The following is a 23,427-nucleotide window of genomic DNA, read 5'->3' as shown; positions in this document are numbered from 1 at the left end:
GAGGCTAAATTCCTTTGGCTATGTGACTCCAGAAATGTATTTGTCTTACCTGCCTCTCACTACAGAAGTTTCAGGTCGAAATTAATTGTGGCCCCAAAAAATTATTCAGGTAGGTCTCATAGGATTCCTAATTTTTTTTCAGGATGTAGGGAGTTGTCAAACTAATAATTCTGGCCAGCTATAACGTTGCTGTAATGAAATTGGATTTTTAGTTCAGGAGCACTTTATACCATGGTTTGTATTTCTAGTACTACTTTCTAAAAAATTAAACAGATCAGAAATGACTATTTATTGATATCACCCCCAAGATATATGGATATTCATCTCCTTATCCCTCCTGACAAGTTTATCCTTAATATAACCTTGAAGTAGTCATTTTTTCCTCTGTGAGACTTGCCTTTTGTCTGTATCCTTTCCAAGCAATCAGCGACTCCATGCTACACCTCTGCCCAATGATCACCTACCCATCATGCTCTCCTGTCCACCACCACCTATCAAAAAACCTATTTGTCCTACATTCCATTTCTTCAGGACCCTGATCCCTTCTTTCTAAGATGATAATTAATTCCATTAACAAACTAACCCAAACTACGTTAATAAGTGTTGATGTTATTAGGTGAAAACTATTGTCTCTACCCTCCCTTCTGCAGCATGGTATAAGGGAAATAGTACTGGATTTGGAGTTGATGTGGGTTCAAATCTTGGTTCTCCTATTTGTGTGATATTTGGCAAGTCACTTAACTTCTCTGGGCCTCCGTTTCCTTTTCTATAAAATGAGGAGGTTGGGCTAAATGACATGTAATGTCCCTTCCAGCTCTAAGACTAAGATATTGTAAAGGTATGTGTTTCAAATAGCTAGATTTTTGGCTTTGTCTTTGGTGTCTAACCTGAAAAGGGCCACTTCAGACTTACAAGAAAGATAGAATTGTTGCTTTATTTTTTAGTCACCCCAGTTGATAAAGTACTTAAATGACAATAGCAGAAAGCCAGCAGAGGACTAATGGGAAATATATATAAATATTTTTAACAGACAGGGCCATTAGTAGTATTTTGTAGGTGTCTCCCCTGTGTCATTTCCCCCCCCACACACACACACACACTCTGCCTACATGGAGGAAGAACCATCCTCCTGTATCTCAAGGAAAAAAAATAAACCTTTCCCCCCTCATAAACTCTCCATCCTCTTTTCTTCATACACATATGTTTCTCTGTTTTCCAGTAATAATTACTTCTACCAGCAGAATTTTCTGTAAATAAAACATGTGTTGTCTTTGGCAGGGTTCAATTAAATGATGACTTCTCATCAGTGATAGGGAAGGGAGTCAACATTCCTTCCTCTTGTCTTATGCTTTTCTACCATTTTATCCCGTTCAATTGTCTCCCTACCTCATCTTGCTTTAGGGTATGAGACTATTAGAGCCCGAATATTATTATACCTCAAATCCCCTAAGAAGTCAAAAGAACAATGATTTGGAATTGCAATGCCTGACTACTCCTTTCCCTGTCAAGTTTAAACACCAAACTCAAAACTTGAAAGATAAATGAATATTTAATTGAAAAGTTATTTTCACTTGAAGATTACCTACCTTTTTCTTGGTGTTGCTTGTTGTAAACATACATGCAGCATTGGTCTCACTTAAAGCAGTCTTTCTCTAGTCATTGAGAAATTGCTAAAAGAAAGGAGAAATGTTAGGAATTAATCCCAATTAAATTTGACACTTTTTGCTGTTGTTGGAAAAGGGTAGTGAGCTTGCTAAGAGAGTGGCGGCATTCTCAGGAGTACAAAGCTCACAAAATCCTCTCCCTTCTCTATTTTAGACTGAGAACATCAGAGGAGAGGGTTACTAAAGTCATTATCCTTGTCTTAAGTGTGCATAATAACTAAATAAATAAATGGGCATTTGCATCATAGGAATTTGAACTCTTCCCAACTCCTGAAAGGTATACAACTGCAAATGCTTCCATTTCATCTATTCTGCTAAGAACTCTCTTCAATCATGGTATGAATGTCTGACTATTCTATCCTGCTTGCAACAGATGCTCCTTCCATGCCAGTCAAAACATTTGTCCTCATGTGCTTCATCACTTCCCATATCTGTCCTGCCATTCAGCCATCTTTTACTCATGCTTCATTTGATCCAAGCATGTGATGTGCAATGACTCTACTACTGTATACTTTTGTGTATACATTTCTGTTCTTCCTTGAAAGACTGTGAATGCTTCGGCCACTCCAAACGGTGCAGTTATATCGAGCTGCTCAATACAGTCATTTGCGTGAGCTGTAAACACAACACTAGAGGGCAGCACTGTGAGTTATGCAGGCTGGGCTACTTCAGAAATGCTTCTGCACAGCTGGACGATGAAAATGTATGCATAGGTCAGTTTCATTATCATTCTGGCTTTTGTTCGGACCTTTTTGAGCTGTTGGGACCTGCTTATCAGAGCCTAGTGATCTGCAACGCAACTGTTGTTGGATAGTCAAGATAGAATGAGCTCTTTCTGTGGATGCAAGTATCTCCGAAGTAGATTTCAAACTCACACAGTTGAAATCGGAGTTTGGGAGATGTGCTTTAACTGTTTTAATGACTACCCAGAAGACCATGATTGAAAGTGGTAAAGAGTTCATTCTCTTCTTCTCTCCTGTAAATCTTAGAACTCTGTGATAATTTTTTGTACTTTTTCATATGATTCCTTCTAAATTTAGTTTCAGATATGAAAACAGATAGTCATTCTAGTGAATGTTTGCTATGATAGGTCTAATGCATTTGGGAACCAATTCTGCCTTGTATATAATTGATCATTAATAAATATACACGGCTTAAAATTTAGGTTTCTGGAATTAGAACTCATTAAAAGTTTGCCTGTGGTTTATCGATCTATGATGGCAAACAAAATTTCATTTGTTGGGTTTTGTTATAAAACATGAATGTGGGTTCTGGATTCTCAGCACTGTGACAGAAGCAAAAAATTATTCTCTTTCCCTCAATGGCCAGAGAACAAGTGCAGCAGGGCTGGGAACTTGGGTACCTCATGCCCACCAATTCAACATTAATTGCATGGACTTTACAGAACCTGGTAGCAGTGAGTCCTCCAAACCCAATTCAATCACCAACCCTACCAGCAGTATCATCACTACTATCTTGCTCGCTACTCTGCTCAGATCTCACTGTTACTGTTCATATTTTCTTAGGGGAATTAAGGTCTTCTTTCATAGTAGATATCAATGTTAAAGAGTACCAATATTTCAAAGATACATGATTTTAGTAGTATGCATGGCTACGCTCCTCTGTTTTTACACCAGTGAGGACTTTTGTGAATTACTGTGGCAAGAAAAAAAAATCTCCAGGTGGCAAATCTTCTGAAACCTGTATGAACTTCGATAAGTCACTAAAACATTTCTGGACCCCTTCATGTGTTTCTTGTTAAGTGAGCTGGTTCAGATGTTTGCTAATGGCCTTTATGTCTTTTAATCTAATAGCCTATGATCTTACTAACTTAACCTACACTAAAACTTTGAAAAGAGGCACATTCCATCTGTGGGTAGGCTCATTCTCAAAACCTTTACAGGTAAATCTAAAAGTCATCTCCACACCATGATGTGATATTGGGATGGAAAAAATGGATCTCAAAAACTAAATTCCATTTTAAACTTCAATTTCTAGAAATTCATCTATTCTATACATGAAATAGATAGTTACAGTATATAATATAGAATAACTGTTTTATAAACATCCATTCTAGTTCATAGATTTATATATCCAATGGATCATTATGTAAGATATAATGAAGAGTAATAGGAATATTTTCTAAGTCAAACCTAAATTGGAAGAACACATTCAGAACCTTAAACACATAGACAGTACAAACCTACATGTATACTTTTGGAACTACAAAATGGACCATATCATTATGAAAATATATATCACAATAAAAACATCATCATAAAACACCATGTAACATTAATGAAATTTATAGCCCAATAACACAAGGTAGTTACAGAAAGACACATACGTGCTCACACACACACAAACACACACACAAAAGGACAAGAATTGATAGCACCTGGGAAACAGGTCAACAATCTAGAGCAGGGGTGGGAAACCTGTGGCCTCAAGGCCACATGTGGCCCTCTAGGTCACATGTAGCCCTCTAGGTCTTCAAGTATGGCCCTTTGACTGAATCCAAACTTCGCAGAACAAATCCCCTTAATAAAAGGATCTGTTCCATAAAACTTGAACGCAGTCAAAAGGCTTCTCTCAAGGACCCAGAAGGCCACATGTGGCCTTGAGGATGCCAGTTCCCTAGCCCTGAGTCCTAGAGAAATACTTTGGGAAAAGGCAGGTATCACTTTAATGAACAAGAGTAAAGACTGGTGGTAAGCACATGCTATTTATTGGTTTTGTCAAATATAAATGAAAGTGGCTTATCACCAGACAGATCCTAGGAAGTGACTAAGATACAGGAGTGAGATCAAAAGCCCCTCCAAGAAAAACATTCACATGAAGTCAGCCGACAATATGTTGAAAAAGAAGTTCTGAAAGAAAATGATTGATTCATATAGGTTTTGTTATAGAAACACAGTATTATTGTCTCCGTTGTATGGATGAGAAAACATTTTGAAAGGTTTTTACAAAGGGGTTGTTTTAATACATTTTACACAAGCTGAAAAATGAAAGATGATCCCTTTCCTAAAAAAAATCATCAATCCATATTGTCATGGCCACCATAGTCCTTCTGGATTGTGTGAGTCATTTAGGAATGGCATTATGGTGAGGAAAACACAACCCCGGATGTAATATCAGGAGACCTACCTAAGTTCTAATTCCAGTTCTGCCATTTGGGTAATATCGGGCTCATCACTTCATCTCACTTGTCTTAAATTTCTGCATCTGTAATCACCAGTCCTTCAATGGACTAATTCAACCCAATTAATTAAGCATTTATTAAGCATTTACTATGTAACAGGCACTGTAGATATAAAGACAGTAAGTTTCTGTTTTCAAACATCATATACTCCATTGACTAAATGACTTATAAAGTCCTCTTCTAGCTCTAATAGTCAATTCTATTTAAAACCATGAATATAAAATGTATAGTTTACTTTAAATTAATTAGGCCAAAGACATATAGTCTTCACTAAAGTCCTCCAAACACATCTCATCATTATGTGGAGACTGCCCTGGAACCTCAAAGCCTATTCAGTAGATCAGAAGCTCTGACAAATCCTATGGAGCTACAATGATTTCCAGTGATTTACAAATCCAGTGATTTCAAACTGATTTACCAGTGTGAAGAGTTTCATCCTCAAATGGTTGGTTACAAGTTAATGTTATTTTTTTTTTTTTGCCACAACTCATGAATATCATCTACTCATGTAGAGATATTGTGAACTTCATCGGTAGTAGGAGCTGGAAAGCGTGAGAAGCTCATTGAAATCAGGGATTTCTTGAAATATTAAAGAAGTATATGAATATTTCTACATTACTTTTCTCTGTAATTTCTCACAACAATGTTGTGATCTTCTACTTTTCCCATTTTAAAGACATGAAAGTTAAGGCTCAGTGTAATTAAGTGATTATTTTTTTTCCCCAAAAAGCATATTCAGCTTAAGAAGCACGTCTCCAGAGCTCTTTCCCTTATGCCTCAGGGACATAAACTATGAGATTGAGTTTCTCAGACATTTTTAGTATATTTTTTATAAAAGGTGACTGTGCATTATGTGATTTTGAACAGAATCAACTCTACTTAGAATGCTTGAAATTGCTAGAAATTGGCAAAAGTATAGTCTTTATTAAAACCAAAAGGCACAGAGCCCTTCTCCAGCCTTATCTCCCAGATTTGATTTGTATTAAGTCTCATCTAACATAAATGTAAATGCCATAGTCAAAAGATATCTTCCTTTCAGGACAGAGAAAGTCAACAAAACAGGAAATTAAAAACAGGAAAATTAAAAAGCTTTAAACCTCTTCACATTAATTTCATAAGTTTCTAGATAAACAAAGGGAAAAAATGAGTAGCTTATGGTGGATTTTATTCTAAATGAACTCGATGTCAATTGTCAAGTGATTTAATCTAGTTTTACTCAATCTATTTTATTATGTGGTTTAGACCTCACCCCAAACTTGCAGATGAATCACATAATACCCCTCTGCATGACTACCTAAGCCAAAGCTCTATCACTATTGGAAAAGCTCACTTAATTACCCTGAGATTAAAAATCAGCTGATGTATGTGTGTGTGTGTGTGTGTGTGTGTGTGTGTGTGTATGTGTGTGTGTGTGTGTGTTTAAGCACCCCTACTGCTGATGACAATATGGAAAGCTTAATATGTCTTTTCCACTGGTATTTGCTAAAGAAAATTACAGTGTTCAAGAGCAAGTTGTTTTCAACATTTGCAAAAGAAGTTTGTTTAGCAAAATTCTGAACAACTGGGAAATCTTGTTTTATGGAGGCAGACAAGTTTCTGTTCTTAGTCTGACACTATTCAAATCAACTATAGCTCTTGGTAAGTATTAAGAGTGATATTTTAGGTACGATTGAAATTTAGCAACGATGCTATTACTCTGCCCCCAATTTTGTTTAAAATACTGATTTTTTTAAAAAAAAGGTTGACATATTCTAAACAAAAATTGTATAGCTCCAATGTGACCCTGACTAGATCATCTCTTCTTGGAACCAATGCACTGAAATAGAGCTTGTTTGAATATTTTCCATCTGTATCTAAAATATCTCTATCTACAGACTATTGCATAGCAAGTAGCCATAGAACCTTCTAAATAAAGGTTCGCTCAGAAGCTACATGAGTTCTAATTGACTCCAGTAGCTCATCAGAAAAGAATAATGACCTAAGGGGAGACTTGTGCACTGCCAGCGTTTCCCATATTTATGATCTAAGCTCCAATTAAGGTTGGAGAGCCTATGAGAATGGGTTTGCCTTAGTGAAGATAGCCCAATTGGGTCTAAGTATGTTTGCATGCAAGTGATTGAGAGTTGAATTTAATTTTACCTTAGAAAGAAAGAGCTGATGAAAATGTATGGGAATTCATCCAATTCACTGTTATAAAATTAGACATTTAGAAAAGAATCAATTGGCTTGAAATTTTGAGTCCCAACTAACTCCTTGCCTTTTTAACATTTAAACAAAAATCCATCACTTTACCAATTAGAACTTCTGCTATGTGCTGTCCATCAACAGCAATTTTTTTTTTGTCAACCTCTCACCTCAATTGTCACATGGTCATGTGTATCCACAAGATGAAACCAAGGCGTTGGTGAAATATACATAGGAAACTGCAAGTATTATTTTTATAATATTTTATAATATGAAAAATATAAGATGCTTAAAAGTATCCCATACGCACAGTGTACTGTACTTAGTAACTGCTTCATAATCACTGATATTTCTCATTTTCATACATGTTCCAAACATGACTATCATAGCTTCAAAGAGGCATGTAATTCCTCTGTGGTGACACAGTAATTACATGAAAATGGCATAGTCACACATTTCTCAGACACATATACCATCCAGTTAAACTGGCACCAAGAGCTACATGGTCCATGTGGTTGAGAAGGTCTTGCTAATACTGTGATCTAGACATCAGGCAAGTGACTGGGTGATCATTGCTGATATGCTAAGTATATCTCAAAGTGACGAGTATACCATCAGCAATTGAATTTGCCCCAAAATCCCAAAATCAGACTATTCAAAATCTCAAAGTAACTTGTATCAAGTAAAGAACTATTTGTCATGACAAAATATTGTCATGAGGATTGTTGACATTTATATAGCACTTTAGGGATGGCAAAGCACTTTGAAAACATTTTAAAGTAAGCTAAATAAATAATTCTGATTTCCACAGATGAGCGAGAGGCAGAAACGTAGCATCGTGGCTAGAATTCTGGCCTATAAGTCATATAGACCATCTCTGACACCTACTAGCTTTATGGTAACAGGAAACCCCTAAAACTTCCTGAATCTCAGTTTCATCGTCTTTTAAAATGGAGGGGGTGTGTGTGTGATAATCATAGCAACTGTCCCTTCTTCACTTATCTGTTGTGAAGATCAGGTGTATGAAAGGTGCTTTGCAGACTATAATGTGTTATTTTTATAAATGAGAGGAATTACAAGGCAGTTTTAACAACAATCAAATATATGTTTCATTTCTCCTTCCTAGATTTATAGATGAGAAATAGCCCTGTCTTCTTTCCCTAGTAGACTGTGCTATATGAATTTTGGATTAAATATTTTTAGTGATAAACAAATTCTTAATATTTAAAGCAGACATTACACTGAACCTTGATTCATAAGTTATTTCTAAGAATTTCTGAGTAACATCCAAATTACCAACTTTTTCTGTGATGCCCACTGAGAGGCCTTCTGCTGCTCAAATGTTCCACAGTGGGTGGGGGTGGGGGTGGGAGGGAAGGTTGGCATCCAGGACTTTACAGTCATTAATTACTGTTGTTAGTTAATTGATTGGATTATTATTATGGAACCATGTTTTCCAGGGGTAACTATGCTTCTTGAACATACAGAATGTTAATAATATTACCTGTAATTTATAGATTATAATTAACAGGAAACAGATGATCAGTTTGTTCCTGGGCATGTAAAATGCCAATGATTTATTTTAAAAAATGTTTAAGTTTACATTTTGAAATAAATCCAGTGCTCAGGAGTGAAATAATTATAAGGGTCAGATATAAACTGAAAGGAGGAACTTCAAGATAAGAGTCTTACCTTCCAATCTTTCTCATCTCTTTCTTTCTTGTCATAATTCCCAGACCTATTTCCATTACAGGAACTCAGGGTTTACCTATCAATATCTTGTGTTGATTTGAATGAATATTCTTTAAATATATTATTATCTAAAGAATTCTAATTAATCATAAGCCAGCCATAATTATAATAGTAAGGAAAATAAGTTACAGAGAGCACAAAGAATTTACCCAGGGTTACACAGAGGTGGGGCTAGGATTTAAGCCACTTATGCCTAATGTGGCAAACTATCTTCTAATTGACTTTACCTAAGAGCCTAGGAAACCTAGGTAATCACCAATCATCTTTCTAATCTTAAACAAGTCTGACTTCCCAAAGTAATAAGAATACATCTCATCAATGAGTGCCTAAGTGTGTGAAAAATATAAAATTTCATTTTCTCTTTTACATGCTCACTGTAGCCATATAAAAAGAGTCATAAGAAAAAAATATGATCTTTAAATTATAACATATTGAAATTGATTTGAGTTTGGGAAATGTACTTCTTTACTAAGACTGTTACTTTGGGATCAATAAAAGCTATGCCAAGTCACCTAATAAATGCAACACATAAACTCATAATTTTAATGACAAATACTTTAATTAAGGACAGTTTGAAATGCAAAAATGAGACAATCACTGTAATAGGCACCAGTAAAGTACATTTGCAAGATATTCAGTAAGACTTCAAGTGTTAAGTATTACAGATAAACCTATTTGAATAATTTAAAACAGATTTTCCACTGATGGCATAGAGATGTATCCTTGATATACAAACCCCCTATAATGTTCATTAGTCTAAGTGAAAAAATATCCTTTAAAATGGAATCTCCATTATCATGGGTTAGAGTCAAAGTACATTATGCCTTCTGCCCTCTAGAGTTTTCAGTTGACTTCCTCCTCTCTCATAAAACAGCATTAAAGAAAGCTGAACAAATAACTAAATGGAGGTAAAACAGTCAGATTACCAAAGCATTTCATTAGTGGGCAGGATCTCTTTAAGTAATAGGATGGAAATGCTCCCCTTGCTTGTAATTTATGAGCTATATGGACCTGTCTCCAGCATGTATGTTGTCTTGTTTCTACAGAGTGTTTTTGTAACCCTTTGGGCTCAATCCATGACCGTTGTAATGGCACAGGATTTTGTGAGTGTAAGACGGGAACAACAGGGCGTAAATGTGATGAGTGTCTGCCAGGAAATTCCTGGCACTACGGCTGTCAACGTAAGTAATTCTGGAAGCTGACCTTTGCCTCTTGAAGCTTGGCTATTTCTGCATGTCTCTGCTGGGATATGCAGCTACTTGGAGCAGGAAAAAAGCCAACATGCTAACGAGCTTTAAAAGCCACCTACTGACCCAATCTATGGATGGGAAGAGAATCAATCAATGGCATGGCTGGTTCGTTTAGCTCTTTTTTTTTAAAGTCCTATACCTTTCCCCTCTGATGCCTAAAGGAGCTCATACTAAATCTAGACGTGTGTCTGTGTGTGTGTGTGTGTGTGTGTGTGTGTGTGTGTGTGTGTGGCCAGATGAATTATGTGGCATAGGAGGGACCCAACTGAAATGTTCACCACAAGATAAAAGGTGTTGTGGATGTGGTTAATATATTTCTTGAACTGAATGCACCCCTTAGCATCCCATGAAAGTGAAGTCAATAAATTAAATGAAACCTGAATAATATATTGCTGCACTTATATTGCTATCATTACCAAGTCTTAACCAAACATCAAAATGCAATGAGTCTAAAGAATAGCTTGATGCTTTGTTTAAAATAAATGGCAAAAATCAATATTAGCTCTAAAACTTTTGAAGATAGGTTCCATACAAGAAACCTTAGATAGAGATGTTATTTGGTTTAGTATCATCTCTTTGTAGATTTGGGGACTATTTAAAAACTTCCCTGTGAAGCAGTATGTTATGGTATTCAGGCTAAAGACATTAACAAAATGCTTGAGTAAGTTTCTTTCTGTCTCTTAAAATCTCTTTCACTTTTTAATTTTATGCTAAATTTTCAACAAATCAGAATAGCCTTTGAGGCTACAATAATTTTCAGAACTTTAAACCCCACAGGACAGGCACAACCTTCATACATGCATTTTTAAACATTTTATAAATTATCTTAAGTTAATTGTTGCCAGATTCTTTGATCCTACCCATAACAGTTATAGTGACTTGAAATTTGTGCTTCTCTACAATGTGGAACAAAAGTGAAATCTCTTGTTATGAAAAGCAGAAACCATGTTGGGACCATGGATACCAGTGAATTAGTTATGGAAGTCAGGATCTGGAGAGTCAAGGTAAAGATAAGAAAAAAAGGCAAGGATAGGTCTGAGAAAGGGACAGATTCAGGGAATGCCTAGAAGCCAGTAGTCTGGATTGAAGATCAGAAGCCAGGAAAAAGAATAGAAGTCAGAAAGTATGCAGGTATGAGAAATCAAGGTGAAACACTGAGTTAGAAATTCAGTCAACTGAGTAAAGGAACTCAAATAGCCAGGTTATCTGGGCAAGACAGTAGTTTACAAAACAAATAAACATTCCTCAAGTGTTAAAGAACATAAATATATTAGAGGCAAGAATCAATAGGTTAACAACCTGGTAAAAAGCTGGAAATCTGGAGCTATAGACCTAGAGGGCATCAAGGAAATGTAGTAGTTTGGGCAGGTTATTAAGTAACAAGTGAGGGACAAAAAACATACAGGACCTTAACAATGAAATAACTTTGACTTCAGATAAAAAGTCTTTAATAGAATGCCTGATTCAATGGGAACCAATGACTGGATTCATAGCAAATCCAGGACTTGGAGGTGAGAACAAATCAGTCAGTTATTAACCAAACTGTAGAAAGGATTGTGGGGTCAGAAAAAAATGATATATCTTGACTTTTGTTTATTGTTTAAACAAAATATATGTCTCTTCTAATTCCTCACTTTTCTTTCTTTTTCACCTGGACTTAAATTTTCTTTTTCACAATGTTTAGTCCTTAACTCCTTGTGCAGATTGAGAGATTTCCTCAGCCTTTATTATTAGTAATCAAAACCTAGAGTTTAGATATTTCCCTAGTACATTTAACCCAAAGAATATTAGGCCTTTTAATCATCCTTCCATATAAAACTTGTAGTGCTGGAGATGGCATCTTTTAGATGTTTTTTTACATGGGCCTTAAAACTTGTATTCATTAAAATAAAGCCTTGGTTCTCTCTGAAAGATTATCAATGAACAAACATTTATTATTAAGTGTCTCCTCTGTCTGGGGTGCTATATCAAGTGCCAGGGATATATAGGTAAACATAATTTCATAGGATTTAGAGCTATGAACAGCACCTGCCCTCAAGGACCTTACAGTCTACTTAGGTGATAAACACATACACAAATAAATATCAAATAGATGCAAAATAAGATGAATGTAAGGAACAATAATGTACTAATAACTGGAGTGATCAGGGAGGTCCCCATATAGAAGACAACACCTGAGGTATGCTTTGATGGAAGCTAGTGATTCTAAGTGGCAGAAGTGTGGATGTAGTGTATTCCAGATATTTAAGACCATGTTGTTTAATTACATTTTATTTTTTAATTAACAATTACTAATTTTCTTTTCCTTCTCCCCCCTGCCTTCCAAAAGAAAAACCCATATAGCAAATATTAATAATCAAGCAAAACAGGACAGATTCTCTCATTGCTAATGTCCAAAATTGTATGTCTCATTCTGTATATTGAATCCAACAACTCTCTGTCAAGAGGAGGGCAGCATTATGTAGGAACACTTTACAAAAGTCTGGAGGTAGAAGATGAAATGCTGTGTACAGGCAAGAACTGGCCAGCCAGTTTCACCAGAACAGCCTAATTAAACTGCATTGTGTCTATTAGCCTATGGGAACTCTTCTTGTAATTTCCATTTATCAGCAGTCACTGCCTCTTGTCATTACACATCATCATCATGTTTCATTAAAATGCCCATTTAGCATCTCTCCAGTGTATAAGATGTGTCTATTTCATCATCAGGTTGCATTTGGTGTTTAGACTTTACTGGAATGATTTGGCAATTATTACATATATTGATGGTATGGCATGATTTGGTACTCAAACTCGCAAGTCTTCCATGTCAATATATGGACTCTACTGTCCTGATAATCCAAAAGAAAAGTCTTAGGTTGACCTATGCTGATAACATTAATGATACCACCTGACCCTGGTTTTTTTTAAAATGTGGGTAAATTTCCTTATCAGCCACTTGGTTTAATGCCTTTCATTATTTGCCTTGTATAGACTCAGCTCAAGGCAGCTTCTATGAAGGAATTTTGAAAATATGGTTTAAAATATATACTATATAAATGTGTGTACATATTTACATATGCATATGTAAATATATACCTACATGTATATGCATGGATGTACATGTACATATACATACATATACATATGTGTGTGTACATATTCAGCATTGTGTTGCTTTGTACATCTCCTAAAGGAATTCCTTCCAAGGGCCTTTTAAGCAGAGCTTGTAAAAGATCACCAGGGGCAAGAGAAGAATGCCAGTGGTGGTTAAAAAGAAAAATATTATCAAGGCTAATGCTGAAAATCATCAGTCTTGCAAGCCTTCTATTTTTGAAGCATATCAGACAATCCTTCAATGTGAACGAGAGAAAAGAGTCTCTATATAGTCAGCCAAAAGAATCATTCTCCCCAGACATTGAATTAGTTGAATCAAAAGGAAGATGATGCACCATTCTGTCTTAGTAACTGCTGGTGTTGTCTATTTTCTGGTTTTCATTCCTTTTCCCTCAATGGCATTTCCTTTTAATAGTTTGTTATGTTATTCATGATAATTTAAAAAAAAACACCCCAGTAGCACATTTGAGACCAGATTCCATCAATGAAAAGGATGATCAGTTTATACTCAGTTCATCAGTTTGTAACAGAAGACACCATAACATAGAAGAGGGAGGGCCAGCCTTGGAATTAGAGGAACGTTCACTCATGTCCTGCCTTTAATGTATGATGACTGCATGAGTCGAGACAAGTCACTTCTAAGAGCCCCAGGCAGCTCCCTCAGACTATATGTCAATCAATCAACAGAAATGTATCGAAGCTCTTCCTGTGTGCCAGGCACTATAGATAGGAAAATAAAACTGAACAGTCTTTGCCCTTAAGGGGTTAACATTCTATAGAGAGAAACAACAAGTACATATTAGAAAATACACACAAAATAAATACAAACTCTTTTTTTGGAGGGAAGGCAGTAACAGCTGGGAGAAATAATGAAAACTGTCATTTAAAAGATGGTGCTTGAGCTGATTCTTAAAGGAAATCAGGAATTCTAAGAAGTGGAGGTGAGGAGAGAATGCATTCCAGGTATGGAAACAGTCAGCACAAAGGCAAAGAGATGCAACATAGAGTGTTATGTATGAAGAATAGTAGGAATGCCTGTCAGAATGTCCATACAGTGGATGGGAAGGTGTAATGTGTAAAAAGGCTGGAAACATAGTTTCGGGCTGTTTTGAAGGGTTTAAAACAAATGGTCTTATTTTTGATCCTAAAGGTAATAGGGAGCCCCTAATTTTTTTTAATAGGAGGGTGACATCATTAGCCTGAACTTTTGGAAAATCATTTTTATTGCCTTGTTCATTGGTGGATGGAATTCTATACCAATGTTTTCCTCTACAAATGAAATCATACTCACAATTTGTTCATGCTACCAAAGACTTTGCTTGGAATTAGCAAAGTGGGTCACGTATTCAGTGATAACCAGGTGGTTTGAAAGATTTCAAATCTATATAATGAAGAGTATACATGCTCACTAAATTATAGTATCCTGTAACATATAAGACATTGAAAGATCATTCTTGAAATTTTCATCCTTTGGGCCATTGGTCTTCTCTACTCTCTGGATCCAAGGGGAAAGAAAAAAATCTAACACCTCTTCCACAGGATAGCCATTCAAATAGTTGACAGTTTCTCTTATGGTGTCCTCATCTCCTAATCCCCAACTTCATCTTCCCTGCTTCTCATATGGAATATCCACTAATTCATTTCTCATCCTAAACATTCTCTTTTAGGAATGTTCCAGCTTACATACATGTCTTTCCTAAAATGTGGTGCCCAGAAGGCAACCATCAGATAGAAAGGAAGGAGAAATGGAGCTATAGCACCTGGGTTTAAAATTCTAGCTCTTTCCCTTCCTAACCCTATGACTTTGGTTACATAAACAGCTGTACCTCTCTGGGCCTCAGTTTCCTCATCTACCAAATGAAGGTGTTTTACTTACTTAGTAACCTCTGAGGTCCCTTCCAACTCTTAATCTATGACCCGATGAATGTAGTAAAAAGAGAACCACAAGGCAAGGCACAGACAGGTGGGATGTACGTGCTTTTTTATTACTTATATTAACATCCCCTATCATTGGCACAGACTATTTAAGTTGATTGCTAAGCCAGATGCAAAAATTCAAGAGGTATGGATTACATGGGCACATACAAACCTGGCCAAAAGCCCTTCTGATTCTTTGTTTACTTTTCTAGATCAAATTTGCAGATGGTCTGGCCCCTTTACAAATAGATTGGTTTATAGATTATGACCAAAATTAGTATGCATACACACACACACACCCCACACACTTTTATAGTATTTTAAATCAAGGTTGTCATTTTTTTATGGATTTTGTCATTTTAATTTTGGAAGAAATAGTAATAATGTTTGATTGACTTGGGTTCATAGGATTTAGAACTATAAGGGACCTTTGAGAGCATCTGTGTCAACTGTTTCATCTTACAGATGATGAAGTTGAGTCTCAGAGAAAGGTAAAGTGACACAGCCAAGATCCAAACCCACTTCTTGTAATTCCAAATCCAATATTTGTTTGTGTTTTCCTCCTTCCATCACACCTATATCAAGGCCCACCCATCAACTGGAAAGGAAGAAATTAAAAAGAACTAACTAAATAAAAGGAATAGAAAAGCTTAGCCTATGCACAAGTGAAGGAAGAAAGATAATAAAGAATATGAGAAAAAAAATCATGTTTTTGTTTTAAAAGAATCTGATGGTTATAGATATGTCTGATGAAACTTAGGTCACAACATACCAGACCTCAAACTTCCCTAAGGAAAAAATTGGGACTTCCAGGAGCATACTACGACTAGATCAAACTATATGCAAAAAGACCACAGATAAAGCTGGTGTTGGCATTAAGCTACAGCAAAAACCAACTGAACACCAATTTATTACTATCAGCCGATAATGAAAGAGAAGTCAGGGCGGCTATAATGTGATCAGGATTGCTCAAGTCAGTATGAGTAATGACCCTGTTGCATTCTTTTTGAGCCACTAATGATGGAATATGACAATACAAAGCCCTGATTAGAGTAAATTATAGATATCTGAGTATATCAGTTATCTAATGTAGTGGATACTGAGAAAAAATATACAAAGAATGTGCCAGGAACTAATTATTCTGATTATAATACCTGACAAAACAATGAAATTTCTAGCCTGGTCTCTTGTCTTGACTAAAAAGTGAGCATGCTATTTATATGTTCAACTAAAATTAAAGATATTGGGGGGGAGAGGGAAGAGTAAGTTAAGTCAGGACTCAGTTGCTTCTCAAGTGCATACTTTAGTTAATTTAGTTCTATTTGTTTTCAAAATTTCTGTGGTTAAGCTATGGTCAGTTGCAGTTAACTCTCAGTTATCTATTCTGAGCCGGGTGCAATGGTAAAAATATTGGAATTAAAGTGAATGAACTTGGATTTGAATCCTGGATTTGCCTCAAATTACTGTATGAACCTAGGAAAATCACTCACTTGCTTCACATCTCTAGACTTTGTTTCCTCATCTGAAATTTATTTCTTCCACAGTTTTCCTTCTAATACATTAATATTAAAAGGAAAAGAACCTCAAATAATACACAGTAATTGATTCTCCCTAAATAATTTTGGTTGTTTGTACATCCTCCAGACATATGGACAGAATAGTTCACAAATTGAGATATAACCACATTTCATCTTCTCTGTGCGAAGTCTCCATCCCTGATTCTTCTCTGTAATTAACAGTTCAACATCTGAGAAAAGGGGTACAAAGGATGTGAAAATGCCCTTGGTTGATATACTTAGTGATAAGAAATTCTTTTTCAAAGCATTTGGAAATAAAAATTATCACATTGTCAGGTTTTTTTGTTTTTTTTTTTTTTTGCCCATCTATTCCCTTATTCTGTAAAAGAATATTACTAACTTTATAAATACTATGCTCTGCTACTGTGGTATACCTTATTTTTCTGAACCCTGGGGGACCTACCTTCCAAATATATGTTACACTTTTATAATATGATACTGGACATGACAAAATCCATAGAGGAATGAACTGAAAAAAATAATACCAATTATAGGCTCTACTCAGATTTTTGCAAGTCAGATTTGGAGAGAAATTGCTGATCATACACATTATGAATATAGCAATTATGTGTGCAAATGAATAAAATTACTGATGAAATTATGAAAATAATAATTTCTTAATTAATAAAAATAATTGTTAATTGGGTTTAGTGACCTCATGAAGTAAGTGTTCATGTTAAACCGTATTTTGTATCACATTAACACATTGTATGGAAACTACAGTATTTCCATATAAATTACATACATGTATACAAATACATATATTATTTATACACATATATGTGTATACATAAATATATATAATATCACAATTTTACTTAAATACTATGTACATATGTGTATGTATATACACACATACACACTGCCTCACCTGGAATTGAGTGATCTCAGGCTATGATATTATATCATTGACCAGCTACTAATGTATGTAGGTGAACACTGTTTTGTGTGTGTGTGTGTGTGTATAAAACAGTGTTCACCTACATATATATGTGCACGTGTACATGTGTGTGTGCACATATATACAAACATATGTACATATGTATGGGTATACACATATAAATATGTGTGTATACACACATATATAATACAAACATATAGAAATGAAACACCTTGAGAGACAGTTTCTAGGTAACTAATAATCAATTTATTAATTAGGCTAGCTGGCAATCAATGAATTGGCCAATGGTTTCTCTCAGCAACCAAAGACCCCCAATGGAGACAATGCATGCCTTAAACACCTTTCTGAAAGGGAATACACCTGACAAGTGAAAATCAACCTTGATTGGTGAACATTTAATGAGGAGATAGGCTAGAAGTCCTCAGCTCCTTCTACTCAGAATGTGGCTTGATCATGAAACCCAGCTGCTCTCAGAAAACTGGACAGAGGAATCCATCTCCAGCCAGACTATTCTGGCTGGTTTTCTCCTTTCATGAGCTGGGTCACCCTAAACTCAAATGGAGGAGTGCAAGGACAGGGACTAATTTCCTTCTGTTTATACTCTAAACAGAAGTAAGGTCTTCTAGTTGGATGGGGTCCTGCCCAAGATTAAAAAGCATGTACCTTGAGGGCTAGGATGATGTCATCAATCAGCCATGTCCTTCAGAGATTGACTCTGCTGTGGCTGAGCCTGAAATGAGGAAATAAAGAAGAAAAAGCCTGGAACCCTAATTAATAATTGGCTATTAATATAATAGTAAAATAATTTATATATGTATAATATATATATATACACATACACATATGTATGCACACATAAATATATTTGTGTGTATATAACCCAAGTTGTAGTAGGGCCTCCTTTTCAGGGACCATGAAATATATACGCCTTTTTCAGGCAGGCTGCATCCCCCTTTCCTACTTAAAGTAAAAATAAAATTTGCAATTTGTTGCAAAATATCTAAAAGTTTTCTGCTTGTAAGCACACAGTAAAAAGGTCACCTAATTCGACTCAGTCATGAAAAGCCAGAAATAAGTTAAATGGACCAGTCACAATTTTGCCAAGAAGGGTTTATAAAACAAGGGACAAAACTTAGGAGCATTACCCATAGGCCCACTCAATAAAGTGTGGCGTCATGCTTTGTTCTACTTATATCCCTACGACAGTTGTGTAAGGCTGCTGGGATACTGTACAATTGCCTTAAATGGAAAACTTTGCTTTTTTCATTGGTAACTAAATCTCATCACACCATAAAGTGGGCCTTAGAGAGAAGTGTGATTAAATATTCTGGCCATTCTCCCTAGGAGACCATGAAGGTCAAGGGTTTTCCTCTAATATATTTCCCACCTTGAGTACCTCAGTTAACAAATGTCTGAAAACATGGACACTTACTCTGCTTTTCTAATTATCTACTCTCCTCCCTACCCCAGTACCTTTTTTACATAACCAAGAAAAAATTACTAAGGAGAAGTGGTAGAAAGTATGCTATCAGAGAAATATCTGCCTGGAAAAAAAAAAGATTGGCCAGTCATATTGCTGGAAGATTCCATTGCCTCAGTATCCATGCAGTGTCCAGAGAATAAAAGAAAGCTCCCAGTCATATTAAATGAACTCCCAGATTTGAGGGGAGCAATGGAAAGGAGTCGATAGTTAGACATGGATGTGAGCTGCATCATTGGATTTTTGTTGTTCAGTCATTTCAGTCACGTCTGAATCTTTGTGACCTCATTTGGGGTTTTCTTGGCAAAGATACTGGAGTGCTTTGCCATTTCCTTCTCCAGCTGATTTTACAGATGAGTAAACTGAGGCACACAGGGTTAAGTGACTTCCTTAGTGTCACACAACTAGGAAGTGTCTGAGGCCAGATTTGAACTCATGAAGATGAGTCTTCCTGACTCGAAGTCTGACATTCTATCCACTGTGCCACCTACCTGCCCAGCACCATCCAAATAGATGAAATCACTGATACATTTGAGCCTGAATGTATTATTATTCTTGTTATAACCTTATAGAACAGATCTAAAACTCTATGAATCTGGATCTCCATTTGTTATAAAAAGGGACACTTGCATAGTATATTGAAATTTAAAATGTGTTTTATAGCAAGTATCTCATCATAGCCACATAACAACCCTTTGGAGATGCTACCAGCATTATTATCCCCATTTTACAGATAAGGATATAGACTTAGAAAGATTGAGTTACTTGTTCATAGTCACATAATAACTTACATGTCAGAGGCAGGACTGAACCCAGGCCCCCTTGACTACAAGTCAAACACTCTACTACACTATCCTTCCACTGTTTAATATTTTTCTGTAGAAAAAATAATGGCTCAGAGAGAAGAAAGAAAAATATTTCTAAGGAGTACTCTTTGGAGAAATTCATACAGTGGGCAAATATTCAAACTACTTTCTTGCTTCATCAATTTTTATTGGCATGTATTCTACAAATCCAAATTGTATTAGAATGAAGAAATTCATGAAAAGTTAAACAAGTAGCCTATTTGTTTTCTTTAGTCAGTATAATTTAAGAGTGGTTAATATTTGATAGGTTAATAATAAATATTTTAATATAGTATATTGCATTCAGTTATGAATACATCAAAAGGAAATACAAAGTAAGCTCTGAAAGATAAACTTTTATTGGGCACATGAAAGAGAACATAAAATTTGATGACAATTACCATTTAATCTATTCATGTTTGAAAACGTATTGAAAGAGGAACTCATAACTCAGTTAATTGTTCTGAATTATTAATTGCTCGTTTGAGAAGCGATGAGCAGAACTGCTCTTGTTGTGAAAACGTGTCTTGTTCAGCAGCCTTAACCTCTATGTCATTGGCTTCAGATAGGGATGGAGATGAGAGAGTAGCCATTTAAACTTCAGCCCAACAAAGGCAGAGAACATCTTGTGAAGAAGTTAATTTAAATGGAAATCAAATAATAATCATCAGACTTAATTAGAATTGAAAAGATCTTGGTCTTAAGTTAATCGAAAGTTGTTTAATGCTTTCTGTCAAGTCAATAGTACCCAGAGAAAAGTTTTTTTCTTTCAATTCCTTGCAATAACACCCAACAATTGGCTCCCCTGAAAACTTAAATGAAATGCATGGATATTGACAAAAAAAAATCTGAAATACCCAGATTATCAATCACATACACGATAATTTGAAACTTCTTGCAATTACATAAATTTAGACAAGGAAGGATCTTTGGGAATCTCCTTTATCTCCCTCATTTTTTCAATAAGGGAACCGTGACCCAAAATGATTAAAGGGCTTTCCCAACATCATACAACTAGCTAGTTGGTTAGCCAAGACTAACCAAGATGTTCTTGCTACTAATCTTGCTCCTTCCAAGATGCCATTTCTTCTGGAGATTGCAGTGATACCTAAATGATTATAATAATTCATATTAGTCTATTTTTTAAGAACACTCATTTCTTTCTAGCTTTTGTTTTCATAGAATTGTTGAAATTTAGAGACAGCTAGGTGGTGCAGTGGATAGAGCACCGACCCTAGAGTCAGAGGACCTGAGTTCAAATCTGGTCTCAGGAACTTTCTAGCTGTGTGACCCTGGACAAGTCATTTAACCCCAATTACCTCAAAAAGAAAAGAAAAAAGAATTGGATTGTTGAAATTCCCTCCCGACATTCAACAAAAATGTAGTCTCTCAGAATATTGGTTTAAACTGTAATTAATTAACAATTAAATAATAATTAATAATTAGATAGTGCCATTCCTTAAAAACAGGTTTATAGACATATTCAATATGAGTGGTTCCATTCTACATGTCTGGTTCTGGATGCTACATTACAAAAGACACATTAACAAGCTAGATCAGAGGAGGGTAATCAGGATGTATGGAGACTCAAAATCTTGATATAAATAAGATGTCCAGTTGAAAAAAACAGATGTTTTGTCTGCAGAATAAGACTTGGAGGTGATATATCTACAAAAACCTGCCACGTTTGAAGAGGGATTCAATTTGTTCTGCTTTACCTTGCAGAGCAAAATTTAAGGACCAATAATAGTTGGGTATTACAGAGAGGAAGATTTGTTTTTTACAGGACATTAAAAAGCTTCCTACCAATTAGAACTATTTAAAAAGATAATAGGTCTTCTCAAGAGACAGTAAGATTACCATTACTAGAGGTCTTCCAATGATCATTTAATCTATATTTAAAGACAACTAGTGCGAAGGTATTCACTAACTCTAGAGGAAGTCCCTTTGTTTTCAGACAACTTTAATTGTCAGCAAGTTTATCTCCTCACCAGTTGGCATTGGTAGCTATTTGCTAGGGAGTCTCCCATTCACCCTGGTGGTTTGCACACGGCCAGCTGGGGTAGAAGTACTGACTGCATACCATTATCCCTATGATTACTAGACAGTCTGAGATCTTCCATCCCTCCACCCTGACTCCTGCTATGAGATAGTCGCTGCAGTCATCTCAGATAGGCTGAGCTACTTGTTAAATTTACATGAGCATTTACATCTTAGAAATTCGCAAATGCTACAAATTAGGGCTTGATTTATTATTTTGTTGATTGTCCACATTTAAGAATGCAATGGAGAAAATGTTAATAACACATGCTAAACTTAAAAATGAGTCCTATACATAGATTGTTTTGCCCCCAAAGAGCCTGTTGTTAAACATTTACCGGTATACAACTAATGCCACTCATTGTCTAGCAATGGATGGATTTGTGTATCTACCAATAACTCCAAGCTACAACCCATTAACTAATTTTGCCTTCTTTTACTAATGTTTTATTTTTATGATTGCTAGTTACTAGACCTTAACATATGGAATTGGTTCATCATGGATGCAGAAGCACATATTAAAATGTTTCATGTAGCATTTTACTCTCAGTAAAGAAAAACATATACAGTACTTAATAACCAAAAGACAATAAAAAATAAGACATTTATCAAGCAGCTGTAATCCTGCTGCCATTTTACACTCTGACAATGTCCTCAGACATAGCATACAGGTGTACTAGCCCATCCAATTTCATACATTTATCAGCTGGGTGATCTTGGTCAAGTCAGTTAATTTCTGTTTTTCCTCAGTTTCCTCACCATTAAAATGGAACAATAATAGCACCTATATCCTAGGGGTGTTTTGTGGATCAAATGAAATGTTTGTAAAGCACTTTGTAAACCTTAAAGTACTATATGAATGCTAGATATTGTCGTTGTTAATGATGATGATGATAGTAATGATAATAACAGTAATTTGATTCCACCCTTGAGTAGAGAGGACTATATCTGAGCAGAATTTCTATGAGAAACTCGCCTCACTCTTCCTAGTAAACTGATCATCAGGGATGGCTGCAGGAATCCTGAAATCAGAGTCTTGGCTCACATTGGCTCACAGCACAGTATATATTGAAGGACTTGGTACAAACTGGGACTTAGAGGAATTGGTACATCCTCATCTCTGCTCCCTGCTCAAACCTTTGACCTTGTCAAGAAACAGCTAACCCATCTCATGGCAAACTTAGTCGAAGCAAGCAAACAAGACCAAGCAAGAACCTACACCACAAACACTGCTAAATTTTCATCCAGGCCACGCTTACCGACCCTGGATACCCCCCAAGGCTCTGTACTGGACCCTCTTCTCTTCTTCCTTGATACGTTTTTGCCTGATGATTTTATCCATTCCCATGTATTGAATAATAGTCTCTATGCTGATGATTCTCAGAACTATTTGTCCAGGCCTGATCTCTCTCCTTCTTTCCAGTCTCCTACCTCCAGCTGCCTATTGGGTATTTTGAACTGACTTTCCTATAGACATCTTAAATTCAACATACCCTGAACTAAACTCATTATCGTTTCT

The 23,427-nt window shown here is 35.8% G+C and overlaps 1 protein-coding gene across 6 annotated transcripts in view; it reads left to right on the top strand.

Moving 5' to 3' along the window:
• Positions 1-23,427, top strand: part of NTNG1 (netrin G1) — a 434,178-nt gene that overhangs the window by 366,563 nt on the left and 44,188 nt on the right. For 4 of the 6 annotated variants that reach the window (XM_027856777.1, XM_027856774.1, XM_027856775.1 and 1 more), the window contains one exon: positions 9,849-9,983. The exons of 1 other annotated variant lie outside the window; for it this stretch is intronic. In XM_027856777.1, the coding sequence (XP_027712578.1) occupies positions 9,849-9,983 (135 nt within the window). Of the gene's footprint in view, positions 1-2,209; positions 2,378-9,848; positions 9,984-23,427 lie in introns of all 6 variants that reach the window. One more of the 6 variants, XM_027856779.1, reaches the window with a different exon arrangement.

This window comes from Vombatus ursinus, unplaced genomic scaffold (genome assembly GCF_900497805.2).
Source record: "Vombatus ursinus unplaced genomic scaffold, bare-nosed wombat genome assembly UNPS02011613.1, whole genome shotgun sequence".
NCBI lineage: Eukaryota > Metazoa > Chordata > Mammalia > Diprotodontia > Vombatidae > Vombatus > Vombatus ursinus.
Note: the sequence above shows the minus strand (reverse complement) of the source record. Positions and strands in the feature narration are given on the sequence as shown.